The sequence below is a fragment of the Ictidomys tridecemlineatus genome, chromosome 1 (assembly GCF_052094955.1).
Source record: "Ictidomys tridecemlineatus isolate mIctTri1 chromosome 1, mIctTri1.hap1, whole genome shotgun sequence".
Taxonomy (NCBI): domain Eukaryota; kingdom Metazoa; phylum Chordata; class Mammalia; order Rodentia; family Sciuridae; genus Ictidomys; species Ictidomys tridecemlineatus.
The window spans coordinates 228,154,993-228,173,223 of NC_135477.1; the positions used below are offsets into that span (position 1 = coordinate 228,154,993).

At 42.7% G+C, this 18,231-nt stretch overlaps 1 protein-coding gene and 1 long non-coding RNA gene across 8 annotated transcripts in view; one reads left to right on the top strand and one right to left on the bottom strand.

Moving 5' to 3' along the window:
- The window catches only part of LOC120885758 (uncharacterized), a 75,051-nt gene extending 61,590 nt beyond the window's left edge, over positions 1–13,461 (top strand). Inside the window, exons 5-8 of one of the 3 annotated variants that reach the window (XR_013423864.1) lie at positions 5,484–5,649; positions 10,565–10,653; positions 11,022–11,171; positions 12,581–13,461. This is a non-coding gene — a long non-coding RNA (uncharacterized LOC120885758). The remainder of the gene's footprint in view (positions 1–5,483; positions 5,650–10,564; positions 10,654–11,021; positions 11,172–12,580) is intronic. The other 2 variants (XR_013423857.1, XR_013423861.1) reach the window with 2 other exon arrangements.
- Retreg1 (reticulophagy regulator 1) overlaps positions 1–18,231 on the bottom strand; it is a 140,557-nt gene that overhangs the window by 33,859 nt on the left and 88,467 nt on the right. The window contains exon 1 of one of the 5 annotated variants that reach the window (XM_005319668.5): positions 2,470–2,849. The exons of the other annotated variants lie outside the window; for them this stretch is intronic. Coding sequence (XP_005319725.1) covers positions 2,470–2,522 — 53 coding nt within the window. The 5' untranslated portion in view covers positions 2,523–2,849. Of the gene's footprint in view, positions 1–2,469; positions 2,850–18,231 lie in introns of those variants that run through there. 5 annotated transcript variants of the gene reach the window in all.

Sequence of the window (18,231 nt, forward strand, 5' to 3'; positions counted from 1 at the left end):
TTCTTGATCTTGTGAGCTTTCCTAGTTGCTGCGTTGGGTTGTTTGTTTCTTCTTCTTTGGCCCCAGTGCTTCCTCTTGGGTCTGTGCCTTTCTGAGCCTGCTCAGCATGGCTTTCTTGCCCTCTCCCTTCAGCTCTTGACCTTGGAAATGGCACAGTCCTCAGGTTCTTACTAAGCAGGCTCATTAGTTGCAGAAGACAAAAGACAGGGAGGAGGGTCTCTCCCCTGCCTGCCCCCTCCCTGTGGTCCATCTGATGAATATAAAATGGCACCTTGGAGCCATAGGCTCGGCCAGGAGAAAACCAAGCAGTGGGCACCAGGGATGCCTGAAGTGCATACCCCAGTACAATAATGAGGTTTCCCATCATTCGTATTCCACTGATTTTTTTAAAAAGACCAAACTCAGATTTAGCTCACTGGCAGTGATAGAGCAACCCTTGGACACCACATTCCAAAAATGAGACCCAAGTAACATGAATAAGCCTTAATGTGATAGTCAATTAGAACCTGCTGCAATCAAGTCCTGAGAACACATTTTGTCAGCAGATTCATGACTTATAATAGCAATTTCTCTTTTAGACATGGCACTAAAGGACTTGTCCTCAGACATTTAATCTTGAATTTATCAAGAGTAAAATTCACTCTCAATTGCAAATATTTAATTTATAACTTGGTTCTAAACTTTCCCCCCTTCAGAATGCCCTTTCTTTCTTGAACAGATAGGAAAATAAACAAATATATGAGGTAAAGCCAAGTATAAAAACCACCAACCGTTAAGAACTGGAAGTTATCCCATCAAAATAAAAAGAGGGGCACAGAGGTATGCTACCTCAAAGGAGTGAGAGGGAACTTCCACTTTCCCTCAAATATATTATTAGTGATAATAATTCTATGTGTGTCTAATACATATTTATGTCTCTGTACATATTTATACACTTTCCTCTTTATATGTTTATTCTTTTTACCCAGTAAAACTTTTTTTAGAAAGTTTTACTGGGTAAAAAGAATTGCTTAGTTGACACCCAAAACTGTTAGTTCAAAATAATTTACTATCAATAATTAATTACTTTTTAATTGTTAATGTTGCATTTCATTAAAGCAACCCATTATTACATTTCTGCCAAATCTCTCCCTCTTCAATCCTAAAGGGATCAGGTGCCCCAGATAGGTACTACAGGTGTAAAATAGCTTATAAATATATCTCATCTAACAAATATGTGTATAAAAAGCCTACTGTGTGCAAAACTGTACACAGAGAGGTGGTGGGGATGCCCAGGTGTCACGAGAAAAGACAAAGTGTTGCTTTCAGAAATGTAAAGCTGTGCAGGAGGGGATATACCCATGCCATGACCCAGGAACTACCCATCACCTTCTCTGAAAATGTTTTCTTAATTAGTTGGCTAATCGTATACCTCTCTCCAGGCACTTTTTATAAAGGTCATCTTCAAGTACTTGATTTAATGTCTCATTTTATTTATAAAGTTATTTCATTGTTGAATTAAATGTCAACCTAATGTCTCTTTTCATGTGCTGAGAGAATTTGGAAGAAAATAGAATAAACTAAAGAGGAAAGGTAACTTTTAAGGTTGCTATTACTATTGATTATAATCACTATACACAAACCACTCCATGACCATGGCTTTCAAAAATACAGTTTGGTACTCTTGTCCTTAGAGGGTTACCAGTTTCCCACTTACTTTATTTGGTAATAAAATTATCAATGATCCCTTTCTAAGTTCCTTTCTACTTCTTTATATCCAAAGGTCAATTACCCCAACTAGAATTCCAATGAAAACTTCTACCTGATTTATACAAGTTTTGTTACCAGTAATGGAGATAAAGTGAAAGACTTTCCACTTGGGCACAGTTAGACTCAGATTAGTATTAATGTCTGCATCTTTTCCCCTCTATGTTCCCCACTTCTTAGAAGTAGATATTAATAATAATTTTTTTAAAAATTGATAAAATTAATGTAGTATACACAGGCCCAACCTATCACACCTCCAAAAATAAAAAAAATGTTAAAAAAATTGTTTTGAAATATAAAAATTGTAAAATTGGCCCAATATTTAACCTTTAAAACTGCCCAGCAGGTTTTTAAAATGCAAACATTGAAAAAACTATTCATGAGCTTAGATTTTCAATAACTATCATCTCAATTTAAAAATGAAACATAAAAAAACTCAAGTAGACTTTACTTTGTATCCTGGAAAACCATTTTTTTTTTTTTTAAATTTCAGGCCATTCATCCCTTCTTTGTACTTTTTTCTAAGAGGACATTAAGTTAATTTTGTCTCATTAGGGCCAGTACATTCCAAAGAAAATTCAGTTTCCTGGAATCAAGGAATGGCATTCCTAATTTTTTAAAACTATTTTCATTTAAAGCCCTTTTTAAACTAATCATAATAGTTTTAAGACCAAAAATAGCAAACAAAACACCCCAGGTAAAGTAAGTATAAATTGTAATTACCTTTTGCCTGGTCCAAAGTCCTCATCTTCAGGCATTTCAGCCCTTTTTAGCATGGCCCAGCTGTCACACCTGCTTGCCACAGCAGGGAAGCTGAACAGGGTCTTTTCCAGAATAACTCAGGGTCCAGGGAGAAAAGCCCCAGGAGTGAAGATCTTTCCTTTTCGGGGTGGAAAAAAAGCACTCCTCCCTTACTCCGAAAGTTGGTGTTTACAAACTTCCAAAATGCTGCCACCAGCCTTGAATGAAGCTAAGCGCGGGGTTATTATGACAGCCCCTTTCTAAAAATAAAGAGGTCACCTCTTACTCCCAGCACTTGACAGGCAGCTGGGAGCAAGCGCTGCCCGGCACCCAGCATTTTCCCCACAGTCGTGTGAGGAGGTGTCACCACCCTTACAGGATGACTTCACCGAGGCCAGCCTGCCCTTTCTTTTTTTTTTTTTTCCTGGTGTGACTGGGCACCCACCAAAGGTAGAGCAGCTGCCAGGCGGTTGCAACTTCACCCTGAGCTATCAGATCTCCTCCTTCAAGTCACAGGAGGGAGTTGGAGAGCAGAGAGAGAAATGGGCTGTACCTGTGAGAGCCCAGACACTTGGTAGCTTGAAGTGCCTGGCCACTCAGCTAAACAGTCCCTGACTCAAAAAAGAGAAAGCAAAGTCCATTGAGCAATTTGGTTTGGGGGGGATATTGTTTTGTAAGAAAACCTTTCTTTGGGTCATTTAGATCGCTCAACTTAGGGTGAGCAGGGTTCCTAGCCTATGTGGCTGTGTGGACACAGTGTCTTCTCCCCCAAAGCTTGCCCAGTGGTCAGGGGCAGCCGGACACAGAGCACAAAAAGGCTGCGGGTCTGGGTATTTGTCTAACTTGCCTCCACATCGCATGGGGGCTCTCAAATCACTGCCACTCTCCTGTGCTGACCTTTTTAAAGCCTAAAGTTAAAAAAAAAAAATTAAAAAAAAAAACACTTCAAAGCTTCTTGCTTCCAAAAAGCCAGTAAAGATATTACTGAGATGCTTTTAGGAATCAACCTGAAAAATTCAACAAACACCTTGTAAGTAACCATTTCTCTTTCTCTGACTGGGAAACATTGGAGAGGCAGAAAGCAAGACCTAGTTATTAGGAAATAATATACTTTTTCACTTTTTCATGTTATTGCTAAACCTAGCACAATACTTCTCTTAACTGTATTTTACATGTTATATTCCTCAAAGTGGTTTTCTTGATCATTTAAAGAATCGAAACATCACAACAAATAATATAGTTATCTGCTTTATTTTGGAAAATGCTAGCCATTTAGTGAGGTGTGCACATCACAATTAGAGATTTGTCTAAATGATTCCATATTTCATACAAGACCTAGTACTTTAGACACTTCAAAGCCTAGGTCCTATGGGTTCAGTTACTCAGCTGTAGAACCCAGATACAGAGACCTTGAAAGGAAACAGTCATCAGTTCTGCAGATGGGGGCAGAGCAGGCAGAGACTCCTAGAAACAAAGCAACGTTCTATGTTGTTAGAAATTCCAGGGGTTTGAAGAATTTTTTAAAAAATGAAATACTGAAAATATTATCCATGATAACATCTTGACACTTGCATTTAACCTTAACAGCACAAAATACTAATTGTATTATCTCTCTGTCTGATCATATCCCTTAATTTTATCTTGTGTTTCTCTTAAGCTCTAATTTTTACCACTTTTTAAATCTAAATGAAACTTAACTATTAGATAATACAAACTGAATTGTCATTTATTTATTTATTTATTTTTAAATATTTATTTTTTAGTTATAGTTGGACACAATACCTTTATTTTATTTATTTTTATGTGGTGCTGAGGATCAAACCCAGGGTCTCACATGTACTAGATGAGCACTTTACCGCTGAGCCACAGCCCCAGTCCCCTGAATTGACATTTATTGATAAGTGTGGTAACTGGTGAAATCATACCATCACCATGAACCATTCACTATATTTCCCTTCAGTACTCTACAGATTTCAAAATTGCTTGCTCTAACTACAAATTCTCCCTTATATATAGCTGTGACATTCACAAGGACAAGGTAGAAAGGAAGGACAACATGGGTAACAAACACCCGAGTGTAGCTGCATGACTGAGCGTGTTCCCACCAGGCTGTACACATGACTTGTGCACACAGACATGGCCTTCCAAAACTGCTGGGGACTAAGGTTCTAAGGGTTCCCTCACCATTGTTGACCTGATATCTAGTGGACAGTCAGAATTTTAAAAGCCCTGAAGCCCACTGAAGCTTATTCAGAGATAAGCCCACCCAGATATTCAGAGCTGAGACTGTGGCCCAGCAAAGTTAGGCATCCCATTGGTGACAGCCAGCAGCCTCCAGGTTCACGGTCCCTTGACTGAGTGTTCTTTGCCTCCTCCAGGCAAAGATGCAGCAGAGCCCACACACTCTAGCCAAAGCCCACGTGCACACACTTCTGAGGCTTACACTTTTTTGTGTCCACACTTAACAAATCAGTGTGCATTTGATTTTGGTAATGTACTTTAAATGGAATTTTAAAATCTTTCTTTGCAATTTTATCATAGAGCATGGTCTAAGAAAAATCACTGCCATTTCAAAGCTAAATGTCTCCTTTTTGTGATGTCCTTTTCCTCTTCACACAATCATGGCCTAAGAAGTTTTGTTTCTATCTTTTCTACAATCTAGAACTTTCTATGAAGACACTAGGATGGACTCCCCTTCTCTTACAAGTCAAAGAGCAATATGAACAATGAAGGGTCAACTAACTGCTTATGCTATTGTACAGACAGGGTATCACCTCATATCCCTTCCCGATTTTGCCAGTTAACAGAAATCTCAGTTTTTAGCTGTATGTGTGGTCTTCCAGAATAAAGACTAGATTTCTTGGCCTTGTTTGAGCCAAGTAAGGCCTTGACATTGAATTTTGACTGAAGGGATGTGGGAAACATTAGGCAACTCCAAGAATCTTCCTTAATGAATGCCTGATTCATCCCCTTCACCTCTTCCATTTTCCTGATAGATAGAATGCAAACATGATGGCTGGATCCCCAGAAGCTACTTTGGAGAAGAGGTGACTTGTGTGATGGAGACCCAAGATGGCAGAGCTCAAGAGAAAAGAATCCTGGGGATGACAGATGTTGAGGATAGTCATCAGTCACAGACACATTCTACCTCTGAGCTTGCAGGTGAGAGAGAGATAAGGTCACTCATGTCACTGTTATTTTGAGATCCATTACAGTAGTCCTACCTTAGCCACAGTTTTGCTTTTCATGGTTTCAGATACCTGAGTTTAACCATGGGCCAGAAATATTAAAATGAAGAATTAAAAAAATAAATAACATAAATTTTATCTCACACTGTCCTGTCTTGCCCTGTCCCACGCACAACCTGAACCAAAGCTTGCTCCAGTGTGTCCAGGCTGTGTACACCACCTGCCCATTACCCACTCAAGAGCCGTCCTGGTCATCAGATGGACTCTTGAGGCATCTGCAGGGACTATGTTCCCTTGTTTCACTTAATAGTGGCCCCACAGCATGAGAGTAGAGATGGCGGCATTCCAGATATGCCAAAGAAGTGGCAAAGTGCTTCCCTTAAGGGAAAAGGGGAAAGTTCTTGATCTAATAAGAAGAGTGGGGGAAAGAATTATATGTTCAGGTTGATAAGATCCAGGGTAAGTTATTGTCATCAATCTCTTATTACACCTAGTTTATAAATTAAGCTTTATCATTGGTACATACATACATTTAAAAAAAAAAAGTAGAGCACACAAGGTCTACTCTCAGCTTCAAGAATCCATTGTGGTCTCAGAGTGTATTCCCCACAGATAAGAGAGGACTACTGTACTCGTGCCCCAAATTAATCCTAACTAAACTATTTCCCCCAAATATAAGCAATGACTATTAAAACAGAAAGGAGAACTGGAGTTGTAGCTCAGTGGTAGAGCACTTGCCTAGCATATGTGAGGCATTGGGTTCGATCCTCAGCATCACATAAAATAAATAAAGGTCCATCAACAACTGAAAAAAATATTTAAAAAAGAAAGAAAGAAAAGGGCACAGGCTTCCACCTCAGGTCACAAGGTGAGATCAACCTCTGTGTGTGAATGAAAGGATGGATGCCCCCCTTGCCTGGTCCCCACATGGTAAGATTGATTCCTGACGACAATCCTAGTAGTCGGTGGAGTTTTTGGTTTTGTTTGGTTTGGTTGTATTTAAGGTGTCTGCTATAGAAAGGATCCAGAACAGAGAATTAAATCACAAAGGTAATAATTTTCATAAAAGAACTTAGAGTAAAGACAGTAGTGACACAGGAGCTCTACTCAAATATTTAAAGTGGCTCCTGCTAAAGAATGATTCAATCATACAGGGCCACAGAGGGCAGATCTGAGATAAAGTGTGGGAAATTAAAGGAGGGAAGATGTTCAAGGTATTCAAGCCCAGGGGGAACCTATTCAAGAATTCTGGCCAGGCGCAGTGACATATGCCTGTAATCCCTGTGACTTGGAGGTTGAGGCAGGAGGACTACCAGTTCAAACCAGCCTGGGAAACTCAAAATAAAAAGGGGTGGGAACTGGGGGATGCATTTCAGGGTACATACAGTATGCTTGATTAGGACCTGTGTTCAATCTCCAAAAAAAAACAGTGACTGCTGAAAGAGTTCCAGAAGGGCCCCTGCTGGCTGGCAGCCTGATGGAAGCCAAGCTCCAGGACATCCCCTTGATTGTAAGGGACAGGCCTGGGAATCCTGAGCACTGGGGAGCAGAGATGACTGAGAATCCTCTAGAGCTGCTCTTATCCAAACCTATGCCTGCATGAAGTTCCTGGAGATCCCCTTGAAGACAGGTGTCTGTGACCAGGCCCCAGGTTCAGGCCACACCAAGCATGTTGCACAGGTACACTCAGAGCTCACCTGGGAGCAGCCTCTGAGGGGAGATGAGAATGGACAGGGCCTTGAGGATAGATTGAACCTCCCTGACTCAGCTATAAATACCCCAGGATCCCCACATCCAACAGGAAGACTACTCTGAACTGGGGTGTGCTTCAAGTGTAAAGGAAAGACATCTGCTCTCACCCTGTGGCACACCTGGCTCCAGCTGCTGGCTTTGCTGGCTACTGCATGACCTTTTTGAGAGGTTCCCACCTTCTTGAGCTAGTCTCTATTGTTAGGTTTTGATCCCCTGGACCACAGTCCTGATGGCTGGATTAAGAGTCACTGACTCACTCTGTGTGAACAAAGGCCTCTGCAGCCACCTCACATCCTACCCTGAGGTACAGCCCCGAGGAGAGTCAGGCCCAGAACATGCAAGGCCTACTCAGGATCTGTGGGTGGTAGCAGAGTTTGTTAACTCTGAATATACTGATATCAGGGATTTTCAACTAATGTTCCCCTAGAGGCCTTTTTAGAAAGTTTGACCAACTGACCACTACTCAGAATTTGAAGTAACCTACCAACCCATCACTCAACCAGTAGACATTGACAGAGAACCTTCAATAATACCAAAAATAACAAAAACAGCAGCACTCCAATGCTTGTCATTTGTTCAACACAAAGTGTTTGGTGTGCAACAGGCAAGATCCCTATAAACTGGGGAGTCCCTGAGGCAGGGACAGTTTGAGCACCTCACCCAAATTCACCCAAGTGGTGGCTGCAGAATCCACACCCAGGTCATCCTTTAACATAGTCTGCTAGGCCATGCCCATGTCCTTGGAGAAGAAAAATTTTTGAAGAATGGAAAAGCAAGCAACTGAGACATGACACCATAGGGCCTTTTCAGCAGAAGGGAAACTAGTTTAAATTCTATAGCCAGGAATGTGGGGATGTGTAGCAAGAAGAAAGGTGGCTGAGGGAGCCCAGAAGGAATCCTGCTGGCTGGCAGCTATAGAGCAAGAAGGCTCAAGTGTTGATGTATGGAAAACCACTAAGAGGTCGGTGCTAAGGTTAGAAGGTGTACCACCAAAGTTTTCAAATTCATATGTCGAATTTATTGACTAGACTTTTGGGATGTTATTAAGATCAAAGACATCAGGGTAGGGCCCACATGGTGGCATTAGTGGCTTTATTAGAAGAGAGACATGAACTAGCACACTGGCTCTGGCTGATCATGTGATACCCTCCTCCATGTTATGATGCAGCATGAAGTTCCTTCATCAGATGCCAGTGTCATGCTCTTGAACTTCCCAGGCCCAGAGCCATGATCAATAAACCTCTATTCTTTATAAATTACTCAGCCTGAGGTATTCAGTTAAACCAACAAAAAAGTCTTGAAAGGAGGCCGGGGTGATTATACATCATCTGGGGAATTAACAGGATGAGGAACTTGGTCAGATATTGAGGAAGGATCAAATATTGACAAGAAGGGATTTTTGCTAAACCAACCCGATAGGAGTCTTTCTAAAATTAGGCTTTTGAGAGCTTGTTTGCACATAGCCCCATTGAAAAGAATCTCAGAGGAACCTGACTAGCGTCTAATCAAGGAGAGTTTTTGTCACTTCCCAATAAATTTTTTCTATTAGCATTTAGTGCTACAAAATGCATGGACTCTCCCGAGCTGCACCACCCAAGATGGTGGCCACTAGTCACCTGTAACCACTTAGCACTTAAGATGTGGCCACTCTGAACTGGGGTGTGCTTCAAGTGTAAAGTACATGCTGAATTTTTAAGACCATGTACGAAAAAGAAGAAAGATAATATCTCATTAATTAATTTTTATATGGATCACATGTTGAATGATAATATTTTGGATATATTGGTTAAATTATGAAAATTAATTGCATCTCTTTCTTTTTTGCTTTTTTAAAAACATGGATACTTGAAATTTTTAAGTTACATTATATTTCTTTGGCAGCATAGCTCAAGAGCTTTAATTCTATACCAAAATTGTCTAAATTAGACAAAATGAAAATTAGCAGCAAGAGCTAATTGGCTAATACAATCTTAGGAACTGTTTCAGAAACACTTCCAGAATTCCTTGAAGAGATGGAGAATACAAAAGGCATCAACAGGGTGGGAGAAAGAAGAGCCCACAGGACATTTATACTTTCAGCATTTTTACTCAAAAGTATAAAAATTTTCCTTCTCCACCTTTCTACAGCCTGACAAAGTCTTCTAATGATACTGACCCAAAATTTGTTTCTTATGAAAATCCGAGTATATATTATACAAGCACTTCACAACAGTAGAATGCAGGCGTGACATTAGTATCAAATCCAACATATTTCTTAAACTGAGTGAAAGAAAATGTTCTTTTTCCCTAAGATAAAAAAAATCAAAGGATTAACTTTGCATATACATATGTGGTATCAATAATGCCATTCAATAATGCCATCTGACTAATAATCACTATGGGAGCAATGATACCTTCTCTCTTGCTTTGCAGTTGGTGGAATCATACTGAGACTTACCCTGGATCAGTGGTTTTTAAAACAATACAAAGTGTGTTGTGGTTTTCCCTTTCAAATGCAATGTTATGCCAAACTTAATATATAAAAGATACAATCACCACCAAACCAAGAAGAGTTGTAGAAGGGTAGAGGGCACTGAATAGTGGCCTCAGTTTCCCAAAGGAGCCCCACTGTTAAATTCATGGAAACCCACATACAAAATAACAGTTTGATGACAGTGGCCTAGATCAGCCAGTCAGCCAGAAAAAAAGAGAAAGCAGGAAACCTTTTTCTCAGTCTCTTCTCATAATAATTAAGATAAGACTTAACCCAGTTACCCATTTTATCTTTTTACCTTTTTTAAAGCTTAGCACATGGAATGTTTCCCACAAAGTTCTTTTCATCCCAAAATAGCTAGCACTCTAAAACCAACACACTGAGCTTCTGAAGCTTCCCACCCCAAGCTCTGTTGAACTCCTCCATTCTTTTTGGGTGTATCTCCTATATTCCAGCATTGGAGGTAGGGCCTAAAGAGAGGCAACTGGGTCTAGAGGGTGGAGCCCTCCTGAAGGGATAATCTCAGACAGTGGAGGGGTTGGTGATGACCAGAGTACATTAGTTATTGAGAGAGAGGGCTCTTATAAGAGCGAGTCTGAGTCTGTACTCCCGCTTTCTCTATTGCATATGCTTGCCTGTCATTCTGCCTTCCACCATGTTACAGTGCAACATGAAGGCCCTGGCCAGATGCTGTCCTATGCCCTTGGACTTCCCAAGCCTCCAGAGGTGTGAACTAAATCAATTTCTTTCCTTGTAAGTTGCCAAGTCCATGGTATTCTGTGATAGCAACAGATCATGAACTAAGGTAGTCTGCCCTCCCCTTCCCTGTTCTGTCTGGACAGTTCCCAGTTACACCTGCGTTCTGGTATAACTATTAACAATTCCTTTCACACTCAGCTGTGCCCCTGTCTAGGCCTAACATTGTAGGGTAACCCAATATATGCCCATCTTCTTACCCTGCATTGTCAGAACTTGCATTTTATTCATTTGTATTGAATTGTCACATCTCAGTCATCACACAATTTGGTCTCAGTTAGGACCCACATGGAGCTACATTCTTGCAACAGACTACTCAGTTTGGCCCCTAAATCCCTTTTCACACCTTTCTTGTTTTGCCCAAGTCACACTTATTGTTTCACCGGCCCTTGTTGTGGTTGAACTATTCCCCCAAGAAGTGATGTTGAAGTGAAGCTCTGTGGAGATCATGCTGTGGACAGAGTACAACAGCCACCAGAGGGATGCTGGAGAAGCCAAGTGCATACAGTGAAAAGGTAAGAACTGGAGGATGTGAGGAAGGGAGGGAGGGGGTGTGAGGAAGGGCAGAGACCTGGGAGAAGTCAGACACAAGTGGGAGAGAAAAGGGACAGCAGAGCCCTGGGGAAGCTTGCCAGCCTCCAAGAGCTGTGGTCTTTTCCAGGGATAGCTTGTCATGTGATCTCTGTGGTGGAATACTTCATCCTCTGGCTTTCTGATCAAATATTATGTCTCTTAATAAAAGTTCATTGCAGGCTGCTAATTTTTGGCCTGTGATGTCTGGGAGATAGAGTCCATCGAAAGAGGAGGTAAAGCCAACAATATGCTGTTGGCTGTTCCATACAGTGGTGTGGCTCCAGAAGGGTGAAATAATAGTGAATGAAGAAGTAGAGCAGGAAGTGACTGGAGGCAGAGTGTAGGAGGAGCCTCAGGACACAAGAGTGGAAGAGGAGGCAGCTTGGCAACAGCTTGAGGAAAGGGGAGAAGAAAATTGCAGGTGCTGAGATTCATGCACATGCCACCCCGAATCACAGATCTGTTTTCTTGTCTTGTTCTGCGATTACTGAGACCCATCTCACTGCACTGAATTTGCTCTCTACAAACCTGACTGTGACTCCCTCTCAAAGGACTTGTTGGTCACCTGGGACTGGCTTTGTTCCCACTTGCTCACTCCTTCTGTCCTTTAAACATAGCTAACGCGCCTCTTCTACAAGCCAATTTCTTTGTTTTTCTCCTCCTTCCCATCTTTTTCCTATTCATACACTCACCCTGAAAAAAACTTCCGTAAATCTCCTTCAGGAGCTCAGACACCTGCAGAAACCAAATTTCCCAGGGTGTCAGAGTGCCCAGTTGGGCCAAGCTGCTATCCACAGAACACACCTGTTCCTGCCTGATCTTCCTGCTTTCTTTCTACTGAAAGCTCTTTTCTAAGGCTGAATGTGTATGTGAGGGGTGAAGTTTCTTGACAGAGAATCTTTTGTTCCAAGAAGTTTAGAACAAATAGCCCTAGAGGTGAGAGGACACTGGCCAATTGCCCCACTCTTAGAAGCATAAGGAAATGAAAATTCTCCAAGTCCAGAAGTCATACAGACAGAGGTCTTTGTGGATAGTAAAGATAGGAGTGTCTCAGTGAGTATGACATACAGCTCAAAACAAACCTTATCACCTGAGTTTAAAAACACAATGTGACATGGGGCAATTCTGTTTAACAATGGGTTGATTATGTAATGCTTTGGTTACTTGTTGATCTTGCTTATTACATTTTGTTGAGGTCAATGCTAAAAATTTTCATTCTTTGAGTAGCAACTGATAAGAAGCTTCTTGTCTATACATTTTCCCATTATTTTATAAAGAAGCTAAACTGAAAGGAGATTTTTTCAGCTCAACAACTCTAATAGCTCATCATTATTTCCATATTCATTTTGAGGGTGTGGTTCAGGTGACAGAAAGCCTCCTCCAAGTCTGTCTTTGCCATGGGCCACCTGGCAACATTGTGGCCTGGTGAGCTCCACCTGCTGACCCAGCCTTGGATGAAACATCCTCACATGCTGAAGGAACTTCTCCGCCGGATACTGGGGCTTGGGAACTGTGCTCCCAGATCAACATCCTCCAGCCTCCAGCCTCCAGGCATTTCCAAAGTGGAACCAGCCCCTTTGAGGGATTTGCTGAAAGAACAGCAGGGTACCTTCCTGATCTGAAAAGTGGGAAGGAGAGGGCTTTAACTTAAGAAGCCTCATAAGTGCTTCTCTTGAAGGGCAGATTCCTCCAATAACCTAACATGCTAATCCTTCCTATTGCCACCATCACCAACAACCTGTGACTCTCAGCAACGTAGCTTATCTCCTTAGGCCACTTCAGGGTTCCAAATAACATAGCAACTTGAAGGTGTCCTGTATGTGGCCTCATTTCTTCCAAGTTATAAACAAAACCTTTCTGTCTTCATCCATTTTGTGCTGCAATAACCAAACACTTGAGACTGGGTAATTTAAAAAGAACAAACACTTATTTTTTACTTCCGCATGCTGGGAAGTTAAAGGTCAAGGGGCCCACATCTGACAAGGGCCTTCCTGCTGCATCTTCCCATTGTGTAAGGTAGACAGGTAAGAGAACAGAGAACATGCCCCAGTGAAAGAGGAAGGAGGCCAGCCAAGCTCATCCTTATATCAAGAAGCCACTCTTGGGGCTGGGGATGTGGCTCAACCGGTAGTGTGCTCGCCTGGCATGCGTGCGGCCCGGGTTCGATCCTCAGCACCACATACAAACAAAGATGTTGTGTCTGCCAAGAACTAAAAATAAATATTAAAATTCTCTCTCTCTCTCTCTCTTTAAAAAAAAAAAAAGAAGCCACTCTCTTGGTAACTAACTCCTCCCCTGATTAAGCCATTCTCCAGGGAAGAGCCTTTGTGACCCATCACCTCTTAAATAGGTCCCATCTCTCAACACTGTTACTTGAAGATTAAGTTGCCAACACATGAATTTGGAGGACAGCTTCAAACCATAGCACCCTTTGATGATAGCACCCTTTGATGACTAGGAAAAATCAGTGAGCTTTAAAAAACAGTATAACACAAACCCAGCACTTGAATCTTAAAGAACCTCAGCAGAGAAACTAGGTCCAGTGAGCCCCTACGGGTGCTATGCCTGATCCCCTGCATAGGGGTCCCCGTCACAATGTCTTATGAACATTTCCTCCAGCAGCTGTCTCCTATTTCCCGGGAGCCTACATAAACTTGTTTTAGTTTTAAAAATGTTCCTTTTTGAAAGCTATGGATTTTTATAGAAGAGTTACAAAAACAGTAAGGAGAGCTGCTATGTATCCTTCACCTGGTTTTCTGTGTGTCAGCATCTTGCATTACCATGGTACAGTTGTAAAAACTAAATACCAACACTGACACCTTCCTATGAACCAAACTCTGGATCCCATTGCATTTCACCAGGTAACACCTTTGTTCCCTTGCAGGATCCCATTCAGGGCACCACGTGGTGTTCAACCATCAAATCTACTGAGTCTCCAATGGCCTAGGCGAATTGCTCAGTCTTTCCTTGGTCTTCGTGACCTTGAGAGTTTTGAGGAGTATCTTGAGATACCCCAGGTTTGCATTTGTCTGGTGGTTTTCTTAGACTACACCAAGAGCTAGAAGAACACCATGAGAAGTGTCATTCTCGGCACGTCAGGGGCTGCAGGACTTCTCACCGACGATGTTCATTTGATCACTCAGATACAGTAGTGTCTCCAAGGTTTGCCCACTGAGAGTTACTATTTTTTTCCTTTCTACATTCTATTTTTGAAAGCAAGTCACTCAATCCAATCCACCCTTACAGAGTGAAAGTGGGTGGCGAAGGGACCAAACTCTCAACTCCTAAGAGCGGAGTATTGACATAGTTTGGGGTTCTTCTGTATGAAGAAAGTCCGCCTCTCTCTTCCACTTCCTTATTCATTCAGTTACCTACCAACGTCACCTCTTAAAGAGGTGACCTTGCACTCTCGTTCTACTCCAGCCCACAAGGGTTGCTTTGTTGCTGCAGTCATTCCAACTGCAAACTTGCTTTAGCTCCAGCCCTTGGTGTGAACTAGAGGTGCCACCTCTGCCTCAGTGTTGCTCTCAGCACTCTTGGCATGGCTCCCCTATCCTGGCCTGACCCTGTCCCACCCTCTGTAGCTAAGCTCTGAATGAACCACAGGACCCCAAGTTTTCTCTGAGACTCCCACCCAGCATAAGTACCAGCCAAGCAGCAACACCAGGAGGAACCCAGAAGTAGGGTGAGTGGACACAACAGAACCACAAATGTCTATGCCCCACATCTGCAGCCCTCTCCATGAACACGTGACACAGGAACACATGTATTCCTCTCAACACTGTGAACAGTGTCCACAGCACTGAGCAGTGTGAACCACTTCCAACGTGTTCTCATGAAAGCCATGAATGACGAGCTGCCATTTTCTCTCACCTTGATAACTCTCTAAGACTTAAACCGTGTTCATATTTCCTTTGCATGTATGCCATTAGTCCCTTACCTTTCGTGTCTCTTCTCTATTTTAAGTATTAGAGGAAGTCCATGGTTTAAAAATAGAAATGAGACTTGGCTTCTTTACGTGCACCTACTTTTAGCATCAAACCATGGCAACGTCATACACACAGGGCATCATAAATTTTCATGGTGGATTCTCACTGCCAGAAGCCACTTTTGACCTTCTGTGAATTTTTTTCTATCCAACTTGATTTCATATTATATTTAATGAGACAATGAAATCACTAATCATGCTCCAAATTGTAGAGGGTGGTGACCTGTTGAAGACTCTTAACGACACAGCTCCTGTGCCCCTCATAAGCAGTTGAAATGTAAACACTGCCTCAGTCCTAAATATAAGTGGAGGGAAAGGGACATGCTGTGTCAGGAGCTTTAAGAGAAGCCAGAAAACAGTGTGTCCACACCATCTGTGACAGATACGGGGGGGGGGACACCATGTTTACATGCATCCTGAAGAATGATCACTGTCCTCCCCCAGGAAAGTGCAACTGGCCTCATGTGAGGAGACAGACCAGGAGGCCCTCCCAAAAAGGAGAACAGACCGTTCCTAGTTTTTCACAACCCATAAGTACGAACCCTAAAGGCAAAGCAAGGCTCCCCTTTGGTGGCTCAATTGAGGAATAAGCATAAGCAGATGAGATGGCATCTTCTGCAGCCTGCTGAGAAGTCGGGCCGTGGACTCCTAGGTGGGCATGGTAGCCATTCACGTAAAAGCTGGGAACGAGAGCCTGAGAAGACGCTGAGTTCCCAGGTGTGTTAGGACTCCTCAGGGAAAGAGGACCAAAAGGATTTTCATACAGAGATATTAACTTAAGGAACTGGCTCATGAATTGTGAAGGATGGCAAGTCTGTAGTCAATAGGGAGGCCAGCGAGCTGGAAACTCCAGCAGAAGTGGCAGTCCTGAGTCCGAAGGCCATCTAGAGACAGAATTCCTTCCTCAGGGCACCTCAGTCTTCACTCTAAAGGCTTTCCATGGACAGGAGAAAGCCCACCCACATAATGGAGGGTAATCTGTGTTACTCAAAGTCTACTGATAAGCTAATCACATCTGAAAAGTATCTTCACAGCTGCATCTTGACAGGTGTTTGGTTAAATGAGTCCGACACCACAGCCCGGCTGAGTTTACACACAGATTCGGCCATCACACTAGGGTGGTCTCCCACTGCTGTGGGTTTCAAATGGATCAAGGAGATTCTGTAGAAACACATGTTCTGTTTTTGAGAAAAATCAACGAATGTTGACCTATGGGCACACTGTTGAGCAGACAAGAAAACCCAAATGTGGGGGGCTGTCATGCTGAATGACTTGCATTTTCCTTCCCGTGATTAGTAGAGGCTCTGACAGTCACTTTCGTAGTGACATGGTCACTTTCGTAGTGGCCTAAGACGCTGCCCCATCCTGGAAGTAGCAGAATGTGTCTTCATGCATAGACATGGCCTCCTGCAGCCCCAGGGGTCGAGTTACCTTACCTGTCCTTGTAACCCTGCCCCTCTTAACCTTTTTTGGATGGAACTTTCTAAAGAATGAAGGTCCCCCTGATCAAAGCTCACTCCCAAACATGCTAGCTCTCTCTCACCAGCCTTTTTCCTCGCTCTCCCATTTGGGGAGCTTGAGGCATCCTGAAGCTTGATTTAAAGGTAAAAGGTGTGTCTGTGTTTTATTTGGTATCCCAGAAAATTCACTTTAGTTAGCAATCTTTAGTTTAGCAATCTTTAGTTTAGCTGCCCGCGCTGGTCGGGGGCGGCACCCAAAGCCTCATTAACTCGTCAAATATTTATTGGAAGTGTATTCTGTGCAGTTTCCATGCAACGTAACAGGTTAAAGGACCAGCTATGGCATCAGTGGCCTGGGTTACGTGGAGGGGCAAAAGCAGGAAGGGGCTTACAGACTCCATTCTCAAAGGCTCCTACCTTCATGACCTGGGAAAATGTCGAACCCAGGGTAGATGTTTCAGGGATAACTAACTAAAAGGGCCCTGAATTAGAAGGGAAATTGGCATATTCCGAAACAGAGTCTAGAAACCATTAAGAGAACAGTCTGGTTAAAAGACAATGGCAGATGAAACACAGGAGGTCCACTATTTTAATTTTAGTTTGCTTAGGAAACACATGTCAGTTTCTGGGAGTCAGACACTGATCTGATGCTTCTATTTATATTAACCCATTTTAACATCATGTTCCACCCTGTGAGAAAGGGATAACTCTTTCACCAGGGGGGTGGTGAAAGAGTTGTTCCTCCAGGGGCAGGAGGCACTACAGGGACAGCTCACAGCTTCAGCCCTCTTTGGGTACCATCTTGGCTAAAGGAAACTAACTGCCTCTCCTAAAGTCACGCCTCCATCCAGAGCCAGCCAGCGACTGATTAGCGCAGGAGAGTAAAAGCCAGGCTTCCATGCCCCAACTGGGGACAACTCCACAGGGCTGTCCCAGCTCCAGGGCTCCCTGTGTGTCTGGAGGCCCTTATAGGGACTGTTGTCACAGCTCAGCTCTCCCAGTGTGCAGTCCTACTTCCTCTTCCTCCCCTCCTGACAGTGACAAAGCACACCTCACTACAGTTATTCACCTCCAGCTCAGAAGCTGCTTCCTGGGGTCCTTAGACAAACAAAGCACAGAAGGCTCTTGCCCAGGGCCCAAGAGCAAAGAGCCAGTAACTGCGGGAGATGGGATTCAAACTCAGGCCAGCTAGCTTCAGGGTGGAAACCTGGTTTTATAGGGCTCTTTGGAAATCAGGTTTCACCTTATCAATCTGAACTTAAAGGCAAAGTTTTTCTGATTTTGTTTTACTCAAAATTATCCCTCAAAAAAAGATATGGTTGCATGTTTGTGACCTTACAAAATGTGTCATGTACCAGGGCTGGCTGAGCATTCAATTTACTCTGAATCAGAAAGCACTGGGGAAGGAAAAAAGGCAGAAATGGCATCAATCAGTGCCAGTTTGAGAGCCCTTAGATGTCACAGAGGCTACCTGATAGAATTGATGATAATAAAAATTTAAAAGTAAGAAAATTTTATTACAAATTTCATAATTATTGGAGAGGTGAACTCACA